Genomic DNA, 17,416 nt, shown 5'->3' with positions numbered 1-17,416 from the left:
ACATCATCTTCGAATATTCTAGAAATATTACTTATATTTGCTTCCCATCGATAAATATTAGCCTCACAATGGCAATGAGTTTGTTTTATTCAGCTATCTCTTCAGACACATCTCAAGCACCCAGAAGAATGCCTGAAACATAGCAATCACTCAGTACTACCATTTGAATTAAATTAGACTGGATATGTGACATAGTTAGCCCAGAAACAACATGTATTGGTAGCAGAGAACAGTGTGGATAACTTTTCGTGGAGGAGGGGAATCAGAGAAAATTTAGTGGGAAAAAGTGTGTTTCAGCTAAGATTTAAAGACATATGGAAGTTCTCCATACAGAAATGGGCTGGAGTGGAAGAAAAAGCATTTCAAGCAGAGGGAACACCATTCACAAAGAAGTAGGGGAAGCAACAGAATGAGGAAGGGTGAGAGCCAACCAGGAAGAGGAATGTGGTTAGGCCAGAGGAGTCTACTGACTACTGAATGTCTGAGAAGATAAACTGGAAGTTGGTTATTGCAAGGAAAGGTATATGAGCGGGTTCTTCCCTATTTGCACCTCTGATTCATTCTCTGCTCTGATCCTGGGAGGCTGATCCCTATCCTCCATCACCAGTTTCCAGTGGGAGTTACAGGCAGGCTCCTGGCAGTTGGGGAGAAAAGCAGAGTATTTTTCCTTCTTGTTGGACCATATAGCTTCCCAGGTGGCACTGGTGGTTAAAGAAAAAAAAAACAACAAACAAAAACAAAACCCACCTGCCAATGCAAGAGATGTAAGAGGCTCAGGTTCCATCCCTGGGTTGGAAAGATACCCTGGAGAAGGGCATGGCAATCCACTCCAGTAATTTTGCCTAAAGAATCCCAGGGACAGAGAACCCTGGCAGGCTACAGTCCATAGGGTTGCACAGAGTTGGACATGACTGAAGCGACTTAGCATGCACACACACACTGCTAGACCATGGTCCTGGCAGGGGCTACAAACGCAGATTCTGTCACAATGGTACAACTTGATGGCTCTGGTTTTTAATCAGGCTCTACTCCCTTTTAGGCCTTAGGGTACAGAGGGCTTTCTGCTGTTGCTAGAACTTGGGAGCCTCAGCACCCCTTTTTGGTTCCCTTAACCCTTGCTCCTTCATTAAAAATCCTCTTAAAGAGTTCTAGCTGAGAATGCAGACTGAGTCTTGCAAGATCTGCCTTTTACGGTAGAAAAAGCAGAAGCCAGTGCCAGCCAGCAACTGACCAGCTACAGTTAGCTGGACCCCATCTGGCAGGCTGATGGAATCCCAAGTCCAAATGAGTCGGTAGCAGGCAAGAAACAATTAGAGAGATCGGATATCTAGGCAGTGTCTGAAGAGCAGGCATCAAGCATGCTGGATTTTTGGACACAAGTCAGTGTCTTCTGAAATGGAGCTAATTTTTATGCAACCTGTCTGCAGCACAAATATCTCACTATGTGTGTTTGTTGGAGACAGGGATGAGAAGTAGGGAAGCAAGCTGGCTCTCAGCACACATCCTGCTTAGCAAACAATTTCAGGCTCATAAGACCAGAAGTGCTGGACCATGGACTTGGATTGTGGGTTGGTGCATAATTTTTTCCTAAGACTGTGTGTGTGTATGTGTATATGTGGCGGTGGTGGTGGTGGGAATGATGGTGGGGGTACTGAAAGGTTGTTGTTGACACTTGCAGGCTATTTCCTCCATTTGGAGACCCCTGGCCTTCCTGCCTGTTACCCTCTCAGTACCTGTGACTCCTCTTCTCAAACGCATTTAATAATCGCCAAGGTTTATGAATGTTTGCTACATATGTCTGACTGCTTTGCTGACACCAACTCTTTTAATCCTAGCAACAACTCCATTAGGTGGGTATTAACATTAGGTTGACTTTCCAGATAAGAAAATTCAGCACAGAGAGCTGAAGCCCAAGGTCTCGAAGTTCGGAACCCCTCTCGCAGTGAGAGGGGATTAGTCTAGGCATCCTGGTCCCTGAGCCTGCAGTTCCCTCCTCTACTCATCAATGTGTCTTTGTCTGACTCTAGACTCATAAGAAAGGAGTGGGTTTGTGTGTATTAGTCACCTTCATTTGCTTAGTACCTTGTAGGATGGCTGGCACTCAGGAGACAGTTACATGTTTATTGTTGCTCTTGTTCAGTCACTCAGTCTTGTCCGACTCTTTGCCACCTCATGAACCGCAGCATGCCAGGCTTCCCTGTCCTTCACCATCTCCCAGATCTTGCTCAAACTCACCTCCATTGAGTCGGGGATGCCATACAACAACCTCATCCTCTGTCGTCCCTTTCTCCTGCTTTCTATCTGTCCCAGCATCAGGGTCTTTTCCAATGAGTCGGCTCTTCTCATCAGGTGACCAAAGTATTGGAGCTTCAGCTTCAGCATCAGTCCTTTCAGTGAATATTCAGGGTTGATTTCCTTTAGGATTGACTGGTTTGACCTTCTTGCAGTCCAAGAGATTCTTAACAGTCTTCTCCAAACTTCAGTTTGAAAGTGTCAATTCTTTGGCACTCAGACTTCTTTATGGTCAACTCTCACATTCATACATGACTACTGGAAAAACCATAGCTTTGACTACATGGACTTTTGTCCACAAGGTAATGTCTCTTTTTATATGTGGTCTAGGTTTATCATAGCTTTTCTTCCAAGGAGCAAGTCTCTTGATTTCATGGCTGCAGTCACCGTCCACAGTGGTTTTGGAGCCCAAGAAAATAAAGTCTTTTACTGTTTTCGTTGTTTCCCTGTCTATTTGCCACTAAGTGATAGGATTAAATGAATGAAATTTTGCTAGGCAGTGAAAGCTGGAGCAAGCCCTGGCAACAGACAACTGCTCCGGGAGGATGGAATGTCCATCCATGTCGAAGCCCAAAGCCCAATCAGGCCACCCACTCAGCTTCTGCTTTGTATTGAATTGTGCGAATTGAAAACGGCAGAGCAGGCAGCGCCCTGAACAAACCAGAAAAACAGCCTTCTTCCGCCGTGCTCTTGAGCTCACAGCTGGGAATGCCTGTGGCGCCTGGAGGGAGCGAGGCGCGCTTCCCCCGCGCTAAAGGCAGCGGCCTGCCCGCCCCGCCCCGTCGGGTCCCGCCTACCACCCGAGGCCTCCCCGCCCGGGGGTGGAGTGAGTAGCTCGCTAGGCCACTTTGGACTCTGCACCCGCGGGTGTATGCGTACTGCTTCCTGGCGGGCTGTTTAGTCCCCCTCTGCCGGTTCATGGAGGGGGCCGGTGCCCCATCTCCAGGAGATGAACTGGAGCTCTCGGTGATCCAAGAGCAGCCAGACGAGCAGACGCCTCTCAACGGAGCCGTCCAGGGCATCCTTTCTTTAGCCGAGGAGCCCTGCCCAGTCCAGGTAAGGTCTCCTTGGCTCTGGCCGCTGTTAGCTGCAGGCCAGGACCCAGGCGTGGTAGGGCACAGTTTCAGGTTTCCAGGCAGCTCCCGGGCGCAGCCGACCCCCAGCGCCTATGGTGCTCTCTGGAACATTCTGAATGGAGCAGACACAGAAATGCCCTCCAGCCTGAGCCTGCCCTCGGATCCCTCCGACTCAGGGATTAAGGAGTTTTATCAGGGAAGTGTGCGCTCTTCTCTTCAGAGAGAGAAACAAATGGCACCCCACTCCAGTACTCTTGCCTGGAAAATCCCATGGGCAGAGGAGCCTGGTAGGCTGCAGTCCATGGGGTCGCGAAGAGTCAGACACGACTGAGCGACGTCACTTTGACTTTTCACTTCCATGCATTGGAGAAGGAAATGGCAATCTACTCCAGTATTCTTGCCTGGAGAATCCCAGGGACGGGGGAGCCTGGTGGGCTGCCGTCTGTGGGGTTGCACAGAGTTGGATACGACTGAAGCGTCTTAGCAGCAGCAGCAGCAGAGGTGGTTTTGAAAATTTTTTTAACTTTAAAAAATCCGCCCTACCCACCCCCAGTGCAAAGAGTTAGAATGATAACCGGAGTCTTCTTTTCTTGAGAATCTCTTAGCCTTCCTTTTCTATACTGCCTTGCCACTTGTTCCCCTACCACTCCCCACCCCCAGCCTTCACCCACTGCCCACTATCATCCATCTTGGCTAACCATCCCCTGGGTCCACAGTTTATGTCTTCTTCGTCCAGTCTGGCCATTTGGTTTCGCAGAAAGAGATGTAGGGGAGAAGGGAGAAAAGGGCAAGAGAAGGAAATGGCAACCCACTCCAGTATTCTTGTCTGGAGAATCCCGCAGACAGAGGAGCCGGCCGGCTGCAGTCCGAGGGGTCGCAAAGAGTCTGCTACTGAAACGACTGAGCACTTTGCACTGGGGAGGGGGGGGGGGGGGGGGTGGGAGTGAACTTGCCCTGCCTAACTCAGTTTCCAGGTTCGTGTCTCAAAGAACTAGCTATGGTCGTTTACTTTGGCCTCATTTCAGTTTCTGAGAAAGTCGCTGGTGATGTTTAGACAGAACTCTTTTCTGATTCAACCCTAACAGTGACAGGAAACTTATTCATTCTCATCAAATGCTTGTAAAACAGCAGAGACTTTGAATTCTACCTTCTGATTAACCCTTCAAACTGGCTTGATGTTTACTAGGTATATGGACCTCCCCATGTATATATATATGCTTACAACCTGACCTTTCTGGGTCCCTCTCCTCCACTTCCTGTTTCTTTGACTGTTCAGCTGTTAATTTGAGGGGTAAACAGGAAATTCAGAAGTTGAAAGCATTGCTTTTGCCTTCTTCTTGATTCCTGGAAATAATGTAAAGTCTGCTTTTATAGGTACCCTGGAGAGTAATTTGGTACTTTATATTTGAATGAAAGATGAATGCCATAGGACAATGAATGTTGAAGAAAGATGATTTGATCTCTGTGTATGTGGTTGTAATGGTGGACTTGCTTGGGTGGACTTGTATGGGTCCTCCAAGGCACTGTCGGGGAGTGGGAATTGGGAGTACTTGCCTCATGTTGGGTAGACCCAGGAACCCCAGGGACTCCATGGTTTGGGACTGAATCCAGACATCTGAGTTCTGGTGACACCTTCCCTACTAAAAGGTGTGTCCCGAGGCAAGGAACTAAGGTGTATGTTTTCTTTTCCCAGCTGTCAACTGACGGTAATGTAATGTGGCCAACCCGTCTTCTCTGTGAGCCTGGGAATGCACATTAAGTCAGTGGAGGAGCCGGACATATACAGGGTGTCAATATTTTATTATCATTTAGTACCTACTTCGTAGAGATCGCTCTTTCAGGTTTTAATTACTTCCTTGTTAGCCAGGTGTATACAGATATCTGAGACTTCCTTGTGAACTAGCTTTGTAGGCCACTGAATAGGATAGCTGTGTGAGGAACAGAATGGTGTGCAGATGAGGGTTACATCAGCATTTGGAGAACATTCTAGAAATGCTTGAAGAGGAAAAACTTTAGAAAAGAGAAAAAATCCTCATCTAATGTGTTGATCATTCTCTTTGGTTCCGTAGCATCAGTGGAAGTGTATTTTAAATTGAAAAGTCAACAAGTGTAGCATAAGCATGAGATACAGACTCTTAAGAATTTGGTGTGTAGGTCTCTTTATACTGTATGTTAAGATTTCCAGTTTTGAAATGTAGCATAAGACCATGTGGTCTTATTAACCATATGTTTTGTACCTATCATGTGTCAAATACTTCTGCTCATAAATGCATTTAATTAGCACAACTAACTTCATTCTGATTTGACAAAGAGTGAAGAACTTGAGGCTCAGAGAAGTTACCAAAATACTGAAGTTCGTTGGCTCTGAGATTGAACTCAGGCTTTTTAGGATTCAAACTTATGCTGCTTTTGTTGATTTATTTTATATGTGTGCATATATACGAAAAGTGAAAGTGTTAGTCTCTCAGTCCTGTCCGACTCTTTGCAACCCCACGGACTGTAGCGGATTCTCCAAGCAAGAATATTGGAATGGGTAGCCATTCTCTTCTCCAGGGGATCTTCCTGACCCAGGGATGGAACCTGGGTCTCTTGCATTGCAGGTAGATTCTTTACTATCTGAGCCACCAGGGAAGCACATATGTGTGTATGTATATATATACACACATTAATATGTACATCTAATTTGAATATATAGGCAAAATCACATAATTTATATTCATTTGTGTATAATTGCCTAAGTTATATACTATTACTGATCCTGTAAGTGATGGAACATAGGTGAAATACGAGGAGCTGAGTGGTGAATTGGGACTGATGAGGGAGTTCCAGGCAGATGGGTAGATGGGTGAGGAGCAGGGAACAGTTTGGGCATCATTGGGAAGAAGACATCCCATATCATGGAGTATCTTCCTACTTGGAAGGGATATCTGAGAGTATTCAAGGGTCATGGGAAGAAGTTCTTTCCCTTTCTTAATTTGAGTTTGGAAATTGAAGGAAAAATTGTAAGCCATTGAACTTCACTTTGCCTACTGTCAGTGTAAACAGGGCAGTGAAGCTGGGTCAAAACTGGAAAAGCCATCAGGAATAATTGAGCCAGACTAGCTTTTTTTTTTTTTTAAATCAATTATTTATTTGCCTGTGCCTAGTCTTAGTTGTGACACATGGGATTTTTGATCTTCACTGCAGCATATAAGATCTTCAGTTGCAGCCTGTTTGGTTTCCTGACCAGGGATCGAACCCGGGCTGCCTGTGTTTAAAGCATGGAGTCTTAGCCACTGAACCACCAAGGAAGTCCCAAGACTAGTTTTCTGTTATGGCTTATTACTGGACTCTGACCTCAGTTTTTAAACAGAAGTCCCAGAGACATTTTTAAGGATAGTAGCCTCATAATAATAAGAGCTATTAATTCAGTACATGGAGAGTTTTGAGGCGGGCAAGGCAGATTTGAATAAGTTGGATAAAAATTAGCCCATTGCCATGTGTTGTTTAGAATTTAGGACTAGGATCAACTGGCTCTTTTGTGCTTCAGTCAACAAGTAGATTAAGTCCCACAATGAACATTAAAGTATAGATAGTACTGTGTGCTAAGGAAATGTCCCCCTCATCTGTGTAATATCTGGGCTTCTCTGGTGGCTCAGTGGTAAAGAATCTGCCTGCAATGTGGGAGCTGCAGGAGACATGGGTTTGATTCCTGGGTTGGGAAGATCCCCTGGAGGAGGAAATGGCACCCCACTCCAGGATTTCTGCCTGGAGAATCCCATGGACGGAGGAGCCTGGTGGGCTATAGTATATAGTATCGCAGAGTTGGATCTGACTGAAAAGACTGAGTGTACACACATATAATGTCTGCTTGTCTTTGAGCCAAAGAGAAAAAAAGCCTTTTGTATCCAAGAGCTATGTAGTCCTGCTATTGTTGCAGGACCGTATGTCATGTATTTGAACCTTATCTGAAGAGGGATGTGAAAATCTGGGGGAATAGGCAAAGGAAAATCACAAAAATTCTTGGGCCGTATACTTCAATCATTGAATGTGAGATGCAGTGTGTAAAAATCTTTGAAAGTCACTCTGGAGAAAAAGCTTCCTGTGGCCTTTCCTCATGACCTAGAACTCGGGCAAGAGAGACTAAAGAAGGCAGTGAAGGAGGCAGTGTGTTTTCATGACCCAGTGTGCACGGGTAGCACACATCTTTTGTGTCAGAGGCTCTGCACCCTCAAGGTCCAGTGGAATCCCCTGGGGGCACTTCTAAAAATAGTTCTTGGGTTGACTCTAATGTAGAGACAGCTGAGAAGCCCTGTACTCAGTTGTTGTCTTATGTGTAGCTAACTGACCGTTTTACTATGACTTAAAGGATGTGAAGATGAGTCATTCAAAGGATCGTAGTCTCTGCCTTGGAGCTGACAGCAGGCAGGTGAAGGGGGCTGCATATAGGATGGCTGTGATGAGCTGGCCTGGAAGAGGCATTTCCTACAGAGGAGGGCTGTGTAATTCTGAGCCGAGTTCACCCAGGAAGTCAGAATATTGGTCTCATCAAACCACTAGGGTCCTGGTTGTGGTCTTTAGGGGACAGCATATATGAAGGCCCAGAAGACCAGAGAGGTACATGACCCTCATTCTCTGGCTTATTTGAGACTCCAGGCCATTTCGTGTAGGGCCACCCAAGATGGTCATGGTGGAGAGTTCTGACAAAACATGGTCTGCTGGAAAAGGGAATGGCAAACCACTTCAGTATTCTTGCCTTGAGAACCCCATGAACAGCATGAAAAGGCAAAAAGATAGGACACTGAAAGATGAACTCCCCAGGTCGGTAGGTGCCCAATATGCTATTGGAGATCAGTGGAGAAATAACTCCAGAAAGAATGAAGAGATGGAGCCAAAGCAAAAACAACACCCAGTTGTGAATGTGACTGGTGATGGAAGTAAAGTCTGATGCTGTAAAGAGCAATATTGCATAGGAACCTGGAATGTTAGGTCCATGAATCAAGGCAAATTGGAAATGATCAAACAGGAGATGGCAAGAGTGAACATGGGCATTTTAGGAATCAGCAAATTAAAATGGACTGGAATGGGTGAATATAACTCAGATGACCATTATATCTACTACTGTGAGCAGGAATCCCTTAGAAGAAATGGAGTAGCCATCATGGTCAACAAAAGAGTCTGAAATGCAGTACTTGGATGCAGTCTCAAAAACAAGAGAATGATCTCTGCTCGTTTCCAAGGCAAACTATTCAATGTCACAGTAATCCAAGTCTATGCTCTGGCCAGTAATGCTGAAGAAGCTGAAGTTGAATGGTTCTATGAAGACCTACAAGACCTTCTAGAACTAACACCCAAAAAAGATGTCCTCTTTATTATAGGGGGCTGGAATGCAAAAGTAGGAAGTCAAGAGATACCTGGAGTAACAGGCAAATTTGGCCTTGGAGTACAAAAAAGAAGCAAGTCAAAGGCTAACAGAGTTTTGCCAAGAGAACGCACTGGTCATAGCAAACACCCTCTTCCAACAACACAAGAGAAGACTCTACACATGGACATCACCAGATAGTCAATACAAAAATCAGATTGATTATATTCTTTGCAGCCAAAGATGGAGAAGCTCTATACAGTCAGCAAAAACAAGACCGGGAGCTGACTGTGGCTCAGATCATGAACTCTTTATTGCCAAATTCAGGCTTACGTTGAAGAAAGTAGGGAAAACCACTAGACCATTCAAGTATGACCTGAATCAAATCCCTTACAATTATACAGTGGAAGTGACAAATAGATTTAAAGGATTAGATCTGATAGAGTGCCTGAAGAACTATGGACAGAGGTTCATGACATTGTACAAGAGACAGTGATCAAGACCATCCCCAAGAAGAAGAAATGCAAAAAGGCAAAATGTTTGTCTGAGGAGGCCTTACAAATAGCTGAGAAAAGAAGAGAAGCAAAAAGCAAAGGAGAAAAGGAAAGGTATACGCATTTGACTGCAGAGTTCCAAAGAACAGCAAGGAGAAATAAAAATTTCAATGATCATTGCAAAGCAATAGAGGAAAACAATAGAATGGGAAAGAGATCTCTTCAAGAAAATTAAAGATACCAAGGGAACATTTCATGCAAACATGGGCACAATAAAGGACAGAAACAGTATGGGCCTAACAGAAGCAGAAGATACTAAGAAGAAGGTAAGAAAACACAGAAGAACCGTACAAAAAAGATCTTCACGACCCAGATAATCACGATTTTGTGATCACTCACCTAGAGCCAGATGTCCTGGAATCCGAAGTTGGTTAGGCCTTAGGAAGCATCACTACAAACAAAGCTAGTGGAGGTGATGGAATCCTAGTTGAGCTATTTCAAATCCTAAAAGGTGATGCTGTGAAAGTGCTGCACTTAATATGCCAGCAAATTTGGAAAACTCAGCAGTGGTCACAGGACCTGAAAAGGTCAGTTTTCATTCCAATCGCAAAGAAAGGCAATGCCAAAGAAGGTTCAAACTACTGCACAATTGCACTCATCTCACATGCTAGCAAAGTAATGCTCAAAATTCTCCAAGTCAGGCCTCAACAGTATTTGAACCATGAACTTCCAGATGTTCAAGCTGGATTTAGAAAAGGCAGAGGAACCACAGATCAAATTGCCAACATCTATTGGATCATCAAAAAAGCAAGAGAGTTCCAGAAAAATGTCTACTTATGCCTTATTGACTATTCCAAAGCCTTTGACTGTGGATCATAACAAACTGGGAAATTCTTCAAGAGATGGGAATACCAGCCCACCTGACCTGTCTCCTGAGAAATCTGTATGCAGGTCAGGAAGCAACAGTTAGAACTGTACATGGAACAGCTGACTGGTTCCAAATTGGGAAAGGAGTACATCAAGGCTGTATATTGTCACCCTGTTTATGTAACTTATATGCACAGTATATCATGTGAAATGCCGGGCTGGAGGAAGCACAAGCTGTAATCAAGATTTCCAGGAGAAATATCAATAACCTCAGATATGCAGATGACACCACCCTTATGGCAGAAAGCAAAGAAGAAAATAAAGAGCCTTTTGATGAAAGTGAAAGAGGAGAGTGAAAAAGTTGGCTTGAAACTCAACATTCAGAAAATAAGATCATGGCATCTGGTCCTATGGCAAAGAGATGGGGGAACAAGGGAAACATTGAAAGACTTATTTTTTCAGGCTCCAAAATCACTGCAGATGGTACCTGCAGCCATGAAATTAAAACACGCTCCTTGGAAGAAAAGCTATGACCAACCTAGACAGCATATTCAAAAACAAAGACATTACTTTGCCAACAAAAGTCTGTCTAGTCAAAGCTATGGTTTTTCCAGTAGTCATGTATGGTTGTGAGAGTTGGACTATAAAGAAAGCTGAGCTCTGAAAAATTGATGCTTTTGAACTGTGGTGCTGGAGAAGACTCTTGAGAGTCCCTTGGACTATAAGGGGATCCAATCCTAAAAGAAATCAGTCCCTAATGTTCATTGGAAGGACTGCTGTGAAGCTGAAACTCCAATAATTTGGCCACCTGATGTGAAGAACTGACTCACTTGAAAAGTCCCTGATACTGGGAAATATTGAAGGTGGGAGGAGAAGGGGTAGACAGAGGATGAGATGGTTGGATAGTATCACCAACTCGATGGACATGAGTTTGAGTAAGCTCCGGGAGCTGGTGATGGACAGGGAAGCCTGGTGTGCTATAGTCCATGGGGTTGCAAAGAGTCGGACACGACTGAGTGACTGAACTGAACTGAACTGACTTGTGGTCCCTGCTGTCTCTTGAGAACTAAAACTGTGTCTCAGGACCTCTGTTAACAGGAAGATAGGTTTTTATCCCCTGAGAAGTTCAAGGCTTCTTGTATTGGGCTCCTCTTTGCCGTATGCCTTGTTGAGCCCCTAGCCTTGGTGACCTTTGAGCAGTGCTCAGGCTTCAGGTGAGAGTGAGAGGGGCTTATGCTCAGACTCCAGACACCGTCAAGAGAATTTGCCTGTCTAGATGTTGCTGGGGCCCTTACGCCGTCCCCTCACCACACACCGCCTGAAGGGCCAGTGCATGCAGGGGCTCCAAAGTGTGACCTCTACTCTAGAACTTTTCAAAGTACATTTTCAATATTTTGGGCGCCCATTGTAACTCAGGAGCACACATTTATTAAGTGCCTCTCACCTGTATGAGGTGTGGGATATAAGAACAGGGGGATTTTAAGAGCCACTCCTCACTCTGGGTGGTTTCACTTTCCCTAGGAAAACAAGGCCAGTATCTGTTTATATTTAGACCTGAAACCAGACAAGGCAGGTGGTGGCCACAGCAGATGAGCTGTGTGGACAGCTCATATACTGGGTGCTCTCTGAGGGCAGCCTGGTAGGAAGGCCTCCACAGAAGGAAGAGAGTTTACCTGGTTTCCGGAGAGCAGGAGGCTCCAGACCAGGGCCCCCCACCCACCTCTGGTAAAGCAGTTGATTCAGGTTGGGAGATTTACATTTTCAAACTGGGGCTGTCCATTTCCCCTGTAATCAGTGCCTAGGTGTGTGTTGTTTTAATTCCCCTTCCGGAGACTCTGAGGGTTGGGACCCACTCAGTAAGAAAAACTGCATTGTCCTTATGTGGACAGTTTCCTTTCCTGATGGCTCCCGCTAAAGTCACCACGGGAGAGAAAGTTAACAAGGCATCCATCCAGGAGGTGCCTGCTGCTGCTTGGTGGGAAGGTGAACGCTCAGTGTAACCCACTGGCTCCCATGTTGAGAGCAACGTCAAGTGCGCTCCGGGGTGCCACAGCGCGACCTCCATTCTGCCCTTGTCCAGCAAGCGCTTCGTCTGCGTGATCTCTAGTGTTTACAACAGTCTTGTGAGCCAGATTTCTTACTTAATATGTTTTACAGTTGTGAACATAACTGGGGCCAGTGAGTTTCAGTAAGTAGTTTGCTGATAGCCTGCCTTTAAGTGGTGTAACTGGGATTGGGATCCAGGTCCAGATCCACATTTTTTATCCATCATATTCCATTGTTTCCTGTGGTTTTCATGTAGGACATAGGAGAAGAGGAATGGAACCTTTTAGGGGTTAGCAACAGTACTGAGAGAGGAGAGAGCTGGGTGCACACGTAAGCTGGAGCTCCACACGCTGGTGCGGGGAGGCTGTGGACTAGAGGGAGAGCCACGTGACAGTCAGCCAGGATACAGCCCCAACCCGGCCGACCTCTCCCAAACTGCTTCTTCGAAGTGGACTTATCTTTGTTCCTTTGTAGGTGTTGTAGTCTCCTCGGGCTGCAGTGACAGAGCACCACAGGGCAGGTGGCTTAAACAACAGAAGTTAATTTTCTCACAGTCTAGGAGACTGGATGTCCAAGATCAGGGTGCCAGCGTGGTTGCACTAGAAGGCCACCTTCTCAGTGTATCATGCCATGTCCTTTGCTTGGTGCATGTTCACAGAGGGAGAGAGAGACAGTGTGAGTTCTCTGGTATTTCCTCTTATAAGGACCCTGCGTGGTGTGTGTGTGTGCTAAGACACTTCAGTCGTGTCCGACTCTTTGTGACCCTGTGGACTGTAGGCCGCCAGGCTGTTCTGTCCATGGGATTCTCCAGGTAGGAATACTGGAGTGAGTTATCATGCCCTCCTCCAGGGATCTCCACCCAGGGACGGAAACAGCATCTCCTATGTCTCCTGGATTGGCAGGTTCTTTACCACTAATGCCACCTGGGAAGCCCCATAAGGACACTAATCCCACCCTTAGAACTTCATTCTCTATTATTTCTTTACCAGGCCCATGTCCAAATACAGCCACACTGGGGTGGTGGGTAAGGTGGTTTAGGACATCAACATATGAGTCTAGGGACAAACCCATTAAATCCACAAGGATAGGTAAAATGAGTTTCCTCCAGCTGCCTTCAAGATTTTTTGTGTGTTTGGATTTTAGCAATTTGAATATTTGTCCAGGTACAGTTTGTTTTCCCTAAGTTTGGACTCTTAAGTTTCTTAAGTATGTAGTTTTGTGCCTGTCTGTAGTCTTAGGATGTGTTTTATCCAGTATTTCTTCAAGTGTTTTATCTGCCCCCAGTTTTTTATTCTCCCTCTGGGATTCCAGTTATCTTTGTACTGCGTTGTTTAATATTGTCCCACAGCTCTTCATTGCTCTGTCATTTATTCACTCTGTTCTCTTTGCTTTTCACTTTATGTAATTTCTATTATCCTAACTTCAAGTTACAGCTTCCCTTGTGGCTCAGTAGTAAAGAATCCACCTGCCAATGCAGGAGACAAGGGTTCAACCCCTGGGTTGGGAAGATTCCCTGGAGAAGGAAATGGCAACCCATTCCAGTATTCTTGCCTGGGAAATCCCAAGGCCAGAGGAGCCTGGAGGGCTACAGTCCATGGGGTTGCCCAAGAATTGGACACTAACTGGCGACTAAGTAACACCTCCCTTGCAGGGCTGTTTAGATAAGTGAAATGGTGTTCTGTAGACCATAGGGGTTGTAATTATTTACTTTGACCCCACCCTCTACATCACTGAACACATTGCAGGCTTATTTCCTGGTGTTCCTTCTTTATTACACAGAGTCTGGGCCACAGCAGTAGGTTCTTAGCTTTTTCTTGGTCTAAACTATACATTATTTTTCTCTTAATGTTCTACTCAGCTTTTGTGTACCAAAAATCTTCAGTGGGTTCCCAGTACAGACCAGATTAAGTCTACACCACTCTGGCAGCATTCGAGACCCTCTTCAGGGATGCTCCAACCTTTCATTCTCTCCAATCTTAACTGTTGTTACCTGCCTCTGAAACCTGCATTCCCATCAGATGAATCTTTTAGCCAATTTCATTATGAATCAATGCTGAGGATGTTCTTTCCTGGGTTTGGAATGCCTTTCTCTGTTCATCTTTCAAAATCTTGCCTGTTCTTCCCACCTCAGAGTCCCCAGAGCGTGTTCTCCTTAACTTCTTTATGAGGCTCCATAAACTTGACTCAGTAGAGTGGAGTTCCTTGCGATCAGGATCCTGCTGCCTTCATTTCTGTGTCACTGGCCCATAGTAAGCATTAAAAAATGTTTCTTGAAATCAAATGACTGCATCACAGTCTTCCTCTGCTTTCCAGGCTGACAAGGAAAGCCCTTGGAGCTCTTGTAATAAGAAGTTGATTGGAAAGTGCAAACTCTGGATGGTCCTTGCCTCTGTTTTCCTGAGTTTCATTCTAGTCATCATCATAAGCTTATGTCTAACTGGAGGTAAGAGAGTTTTAAATGTGACTAAGTTGATGTGTTTTAAGAACTTATGTAATGCTTATGACTTAAATGCTGAAATCGAAGATGTACTCACTGCTACTTCATCACTTATAATATGAATTTAAAACTGCTTTGGGGTATGTTGTATAAATGGGCGATATACATGATTTTTGCTTTTTTTAAATTTTACTTTTGGTTTGTTTGTTTTATAAACTCTGGTAGAAGTATGGGGACCATTGTTTTGCCCTAAACTCTATGCACTGGATGTTGAAGATTTCTTAAAATTTTAATTTACTTGAACATAAATTGATATTTTATTGTATCTTACACATGTGTGTTTGAAAATTTTTTAAAATAATTTACTTAGTAGAGATCATTATTATAAAGGGTTATTATTGTATAAAACCCACTTTATCTGATATACCTGGCACATCATTGTAATGAGAAAAAGATGAATAATGTATTTGAAAGCATTTTAAAAACTGTAGAACCATGTATCTGTTAGCTGTCATTATCTTAACTTCTTTTAGAAATCACTATGTTTGTGTTGTGTGGGTGTGCAAAATAAAAACTCATACGGTGCTGGTGTTGCCTATGTATTCTACATATATTATCTCATTTTATCTTTTATTCTTAATACGAAAATAGTACATGTTCAGTTACCCATAAAGCCCATCCACATTATTAGTATTTTGTTACACTTTTCTCTAGTCTTTTTCTTATTTGCATTTTAAGGATAATTTAAGGTCAGGTTTTTTTTTTTAAATTTTATAATTTTGTGGCTTAACTTTAAGATTTTAATGTTACATTGCAATCACTTTGACAATTCATTAAAAGTTATGTGTGAACACACATATATATTTTTAAAATTACTGCATGATGTACTCTTCCACACTTTTAAAAAGTCTTTTGCTGCTGCTGCTAAGTTACTTCAGTCGTGTCTGACTCTGTGTGACCCCATAGATGGCAGCCCACCAGACTCCCCCGTCCCTGGGATTCTCCAGGCAAGAACACTGGAGTGGGTTGCCATTTCCTTCTCCAATGCATGAAAGTGAAAAGTGAAAGTGAAGTTGCTCAGTCGTGTCTGACTCTTAACGACCCCATGGACTGCAGCCTACCAGGCTCCTCCGTCCATGGGATTTTCCAGGCAAGAGTACTGGAGTGGGGTGCCATCGCCTTCTCCGAAAAAGTCTTTTAGGTAGTTGCTATTATTTTTTAAATGATTATCAGTATTAAGATTTTTATGATGACAAATATAGCGCCCCCCTCGTAGGCAATCATTTCTGTTTCAAAAAAGAAAAGAAAATGCTTTCATTTCTATGTAGGGGTGGTTGCTGGCTGTAGGGGTGTGAAGGGGCTCTTCTGAAGCGGGGATACCCAATCATTTCTGTTTCAAAAAAGGAAAGAAGAAAAATGCTTTCATTTGTGTGTAGGGGTGGTTGCAGGCTGCAGCAGTGTGAGGGGGCTCTTGTGAAGCCGGCATACTCACTCTGAAGTGGATCATGAGAGTGATCTGGTCACCACAGGATTAAGGTTGAGCCGGGCTGTCCATAGCAAACCCAGTCACAGAATGAGAGCAAGAATGTCAGCCCCTGAGTTTCTCCAGAGGGGGCCCTGGGAATTCTGCTCAGGGACTGCATTCGTTATTCACCTCCTGGTCCACCTTGTCCCAGCCCTTTCATCTCCTTTCGCAAGTTTTTATAGTGCTTGAAGGAATAGGAAAACTCTGATGAAGCGTGCCAACCTCCAGCATCTGAGCCTCCCAGGCGGTAACTTAGGGCAGTGTTTAGGTGGGATGGCTAAGCACTTCGTGGCTTCGTGGCCACAGACGGGTCCTGAGGTAGGGAGAAGCTGATAAGGGGTGCCACTGCCCCTCCTCCGTCACACTGAGGACAGTAGGTTTAGTCTGAGTGTTGGTACTCCCTCTTCCAATCAACTCCCACGTGTAGATGTTGAAACTGAACTGAGTCACACAATCTTGTCCTGTCACAACCAGCCAGTGCTGGCCTGAAAGTTGGCTGATCTGTCTGCTAGCATTGGGAGCCTATAACAGGGCATGATGCCAAAGATCTGGTTGGTTTGATATTCAGGATTCTAAAGCCCTGGACCCAGGCACTTCCCTGGTGGTCCAGTGGTTAAGACTCCATGCATGAGTTTGATCTCTGGTCAGGGAACTAAGATCCCACCAAGTGTGTGGACAAAAAAGAAAACAAAACCCCAAAGACTCAAGACCCAAGAGCTGTTTTCCATTTTCAGAGTCATTTGACTTCAAATCATGAAGAACAACCTGCAGAGGAAAGGATTCCATCTCCCTCCATAGTTTCTCAGGGGACATGAGAGTTTACAGGATCAGATTTAGGGAAGAACTTTTTCTTAACATTTGTGGTGCAAACTTTCTTTTTAATTTGGTCATAAAATTGTTTAAAAGTGTTGATGCTCCAAGAGATTTTCAAACTTTTATTTTTTTAAAATCAGGGAAATACTTTTACTTTACTTTTACTTTCAAGGATTTGGGCCTGTGGGGAGAGTCTAGTGTGGGTGGTGGTGGGGTACGGTAGGTAAGAAGGAGGAAGGACAGGACTTCCTCTGGGCTTCCCAGCCTCACCCAGAGCAGCTCTGTGGGTGTGTCTGGGATGATAGTCTGCAGTAATCAGCCATCGTTCAATTGCCAGGCCCATTGATAGGAATCAAATGTTGATAGAACCTCTCGGCATTCTGGAAAATGCTGCTGCCTGGGGAAAGGGCAGTTGGGAAAGTCGAAGGCTGTGCCTTCATTAGTGAATGTGGGAGGGGCGATATATGGGGAAGGGGGAAAGGAATCCAAACTTTTAGGTATAAAATAAGCTACAGGGATATATTG

The 17,416-nt window shown here is 44.6% G+C and overlaps 1 protein-coding gene across 1 annotated transcript in view; it reads left to right on the top strand.

The window, feature by feature from the left end:
• Positions 1-3,125: 3,125 nt before the first annotated feature.
• Positions 3,126-17,416, top strand: part of CUNH3orf52 (chromosome unknown C3orf52 homolog) — a 37,324-nt gene continuing 23,033 nt past the window's right edge. The window contains exons 1-2 of the mRNA XM_040224752.1: positions 3,126-3,348; positions 14,430-14,559. Coding sequence (XP_040080686.1) covers positions 3,211-3,348; positions 14,430-14,559 — 268 coding nt within the window. The 5' untranslated portion in view covers positions 3,126-3,210. The remainder of the gene's footprint in view (positions 3,349-14,429; positions 14,560-17,416) is intronic.

This window comes from Oryx dammah, unplaced genomic scaffold (genome assembly GCF_014754425.2).
Source record: "Oryx dammah isolate SB20612 unplaced genomic scaffold, SCBI_Odam_1.1 HiC_scaffold_2, whole genome shotgun sequence".
Lineage (NCBI taxonomy): Eukaryota > Metazoa > Chordata > Mammalia > Artiodactyla > Bovidae > Oryx > Oryx dammah.
The sequence above is the reverse complement of the archived record's forward strand: the minus strand, read 5'-3'. Positions and strand labels throughout refer to the sequence as shown.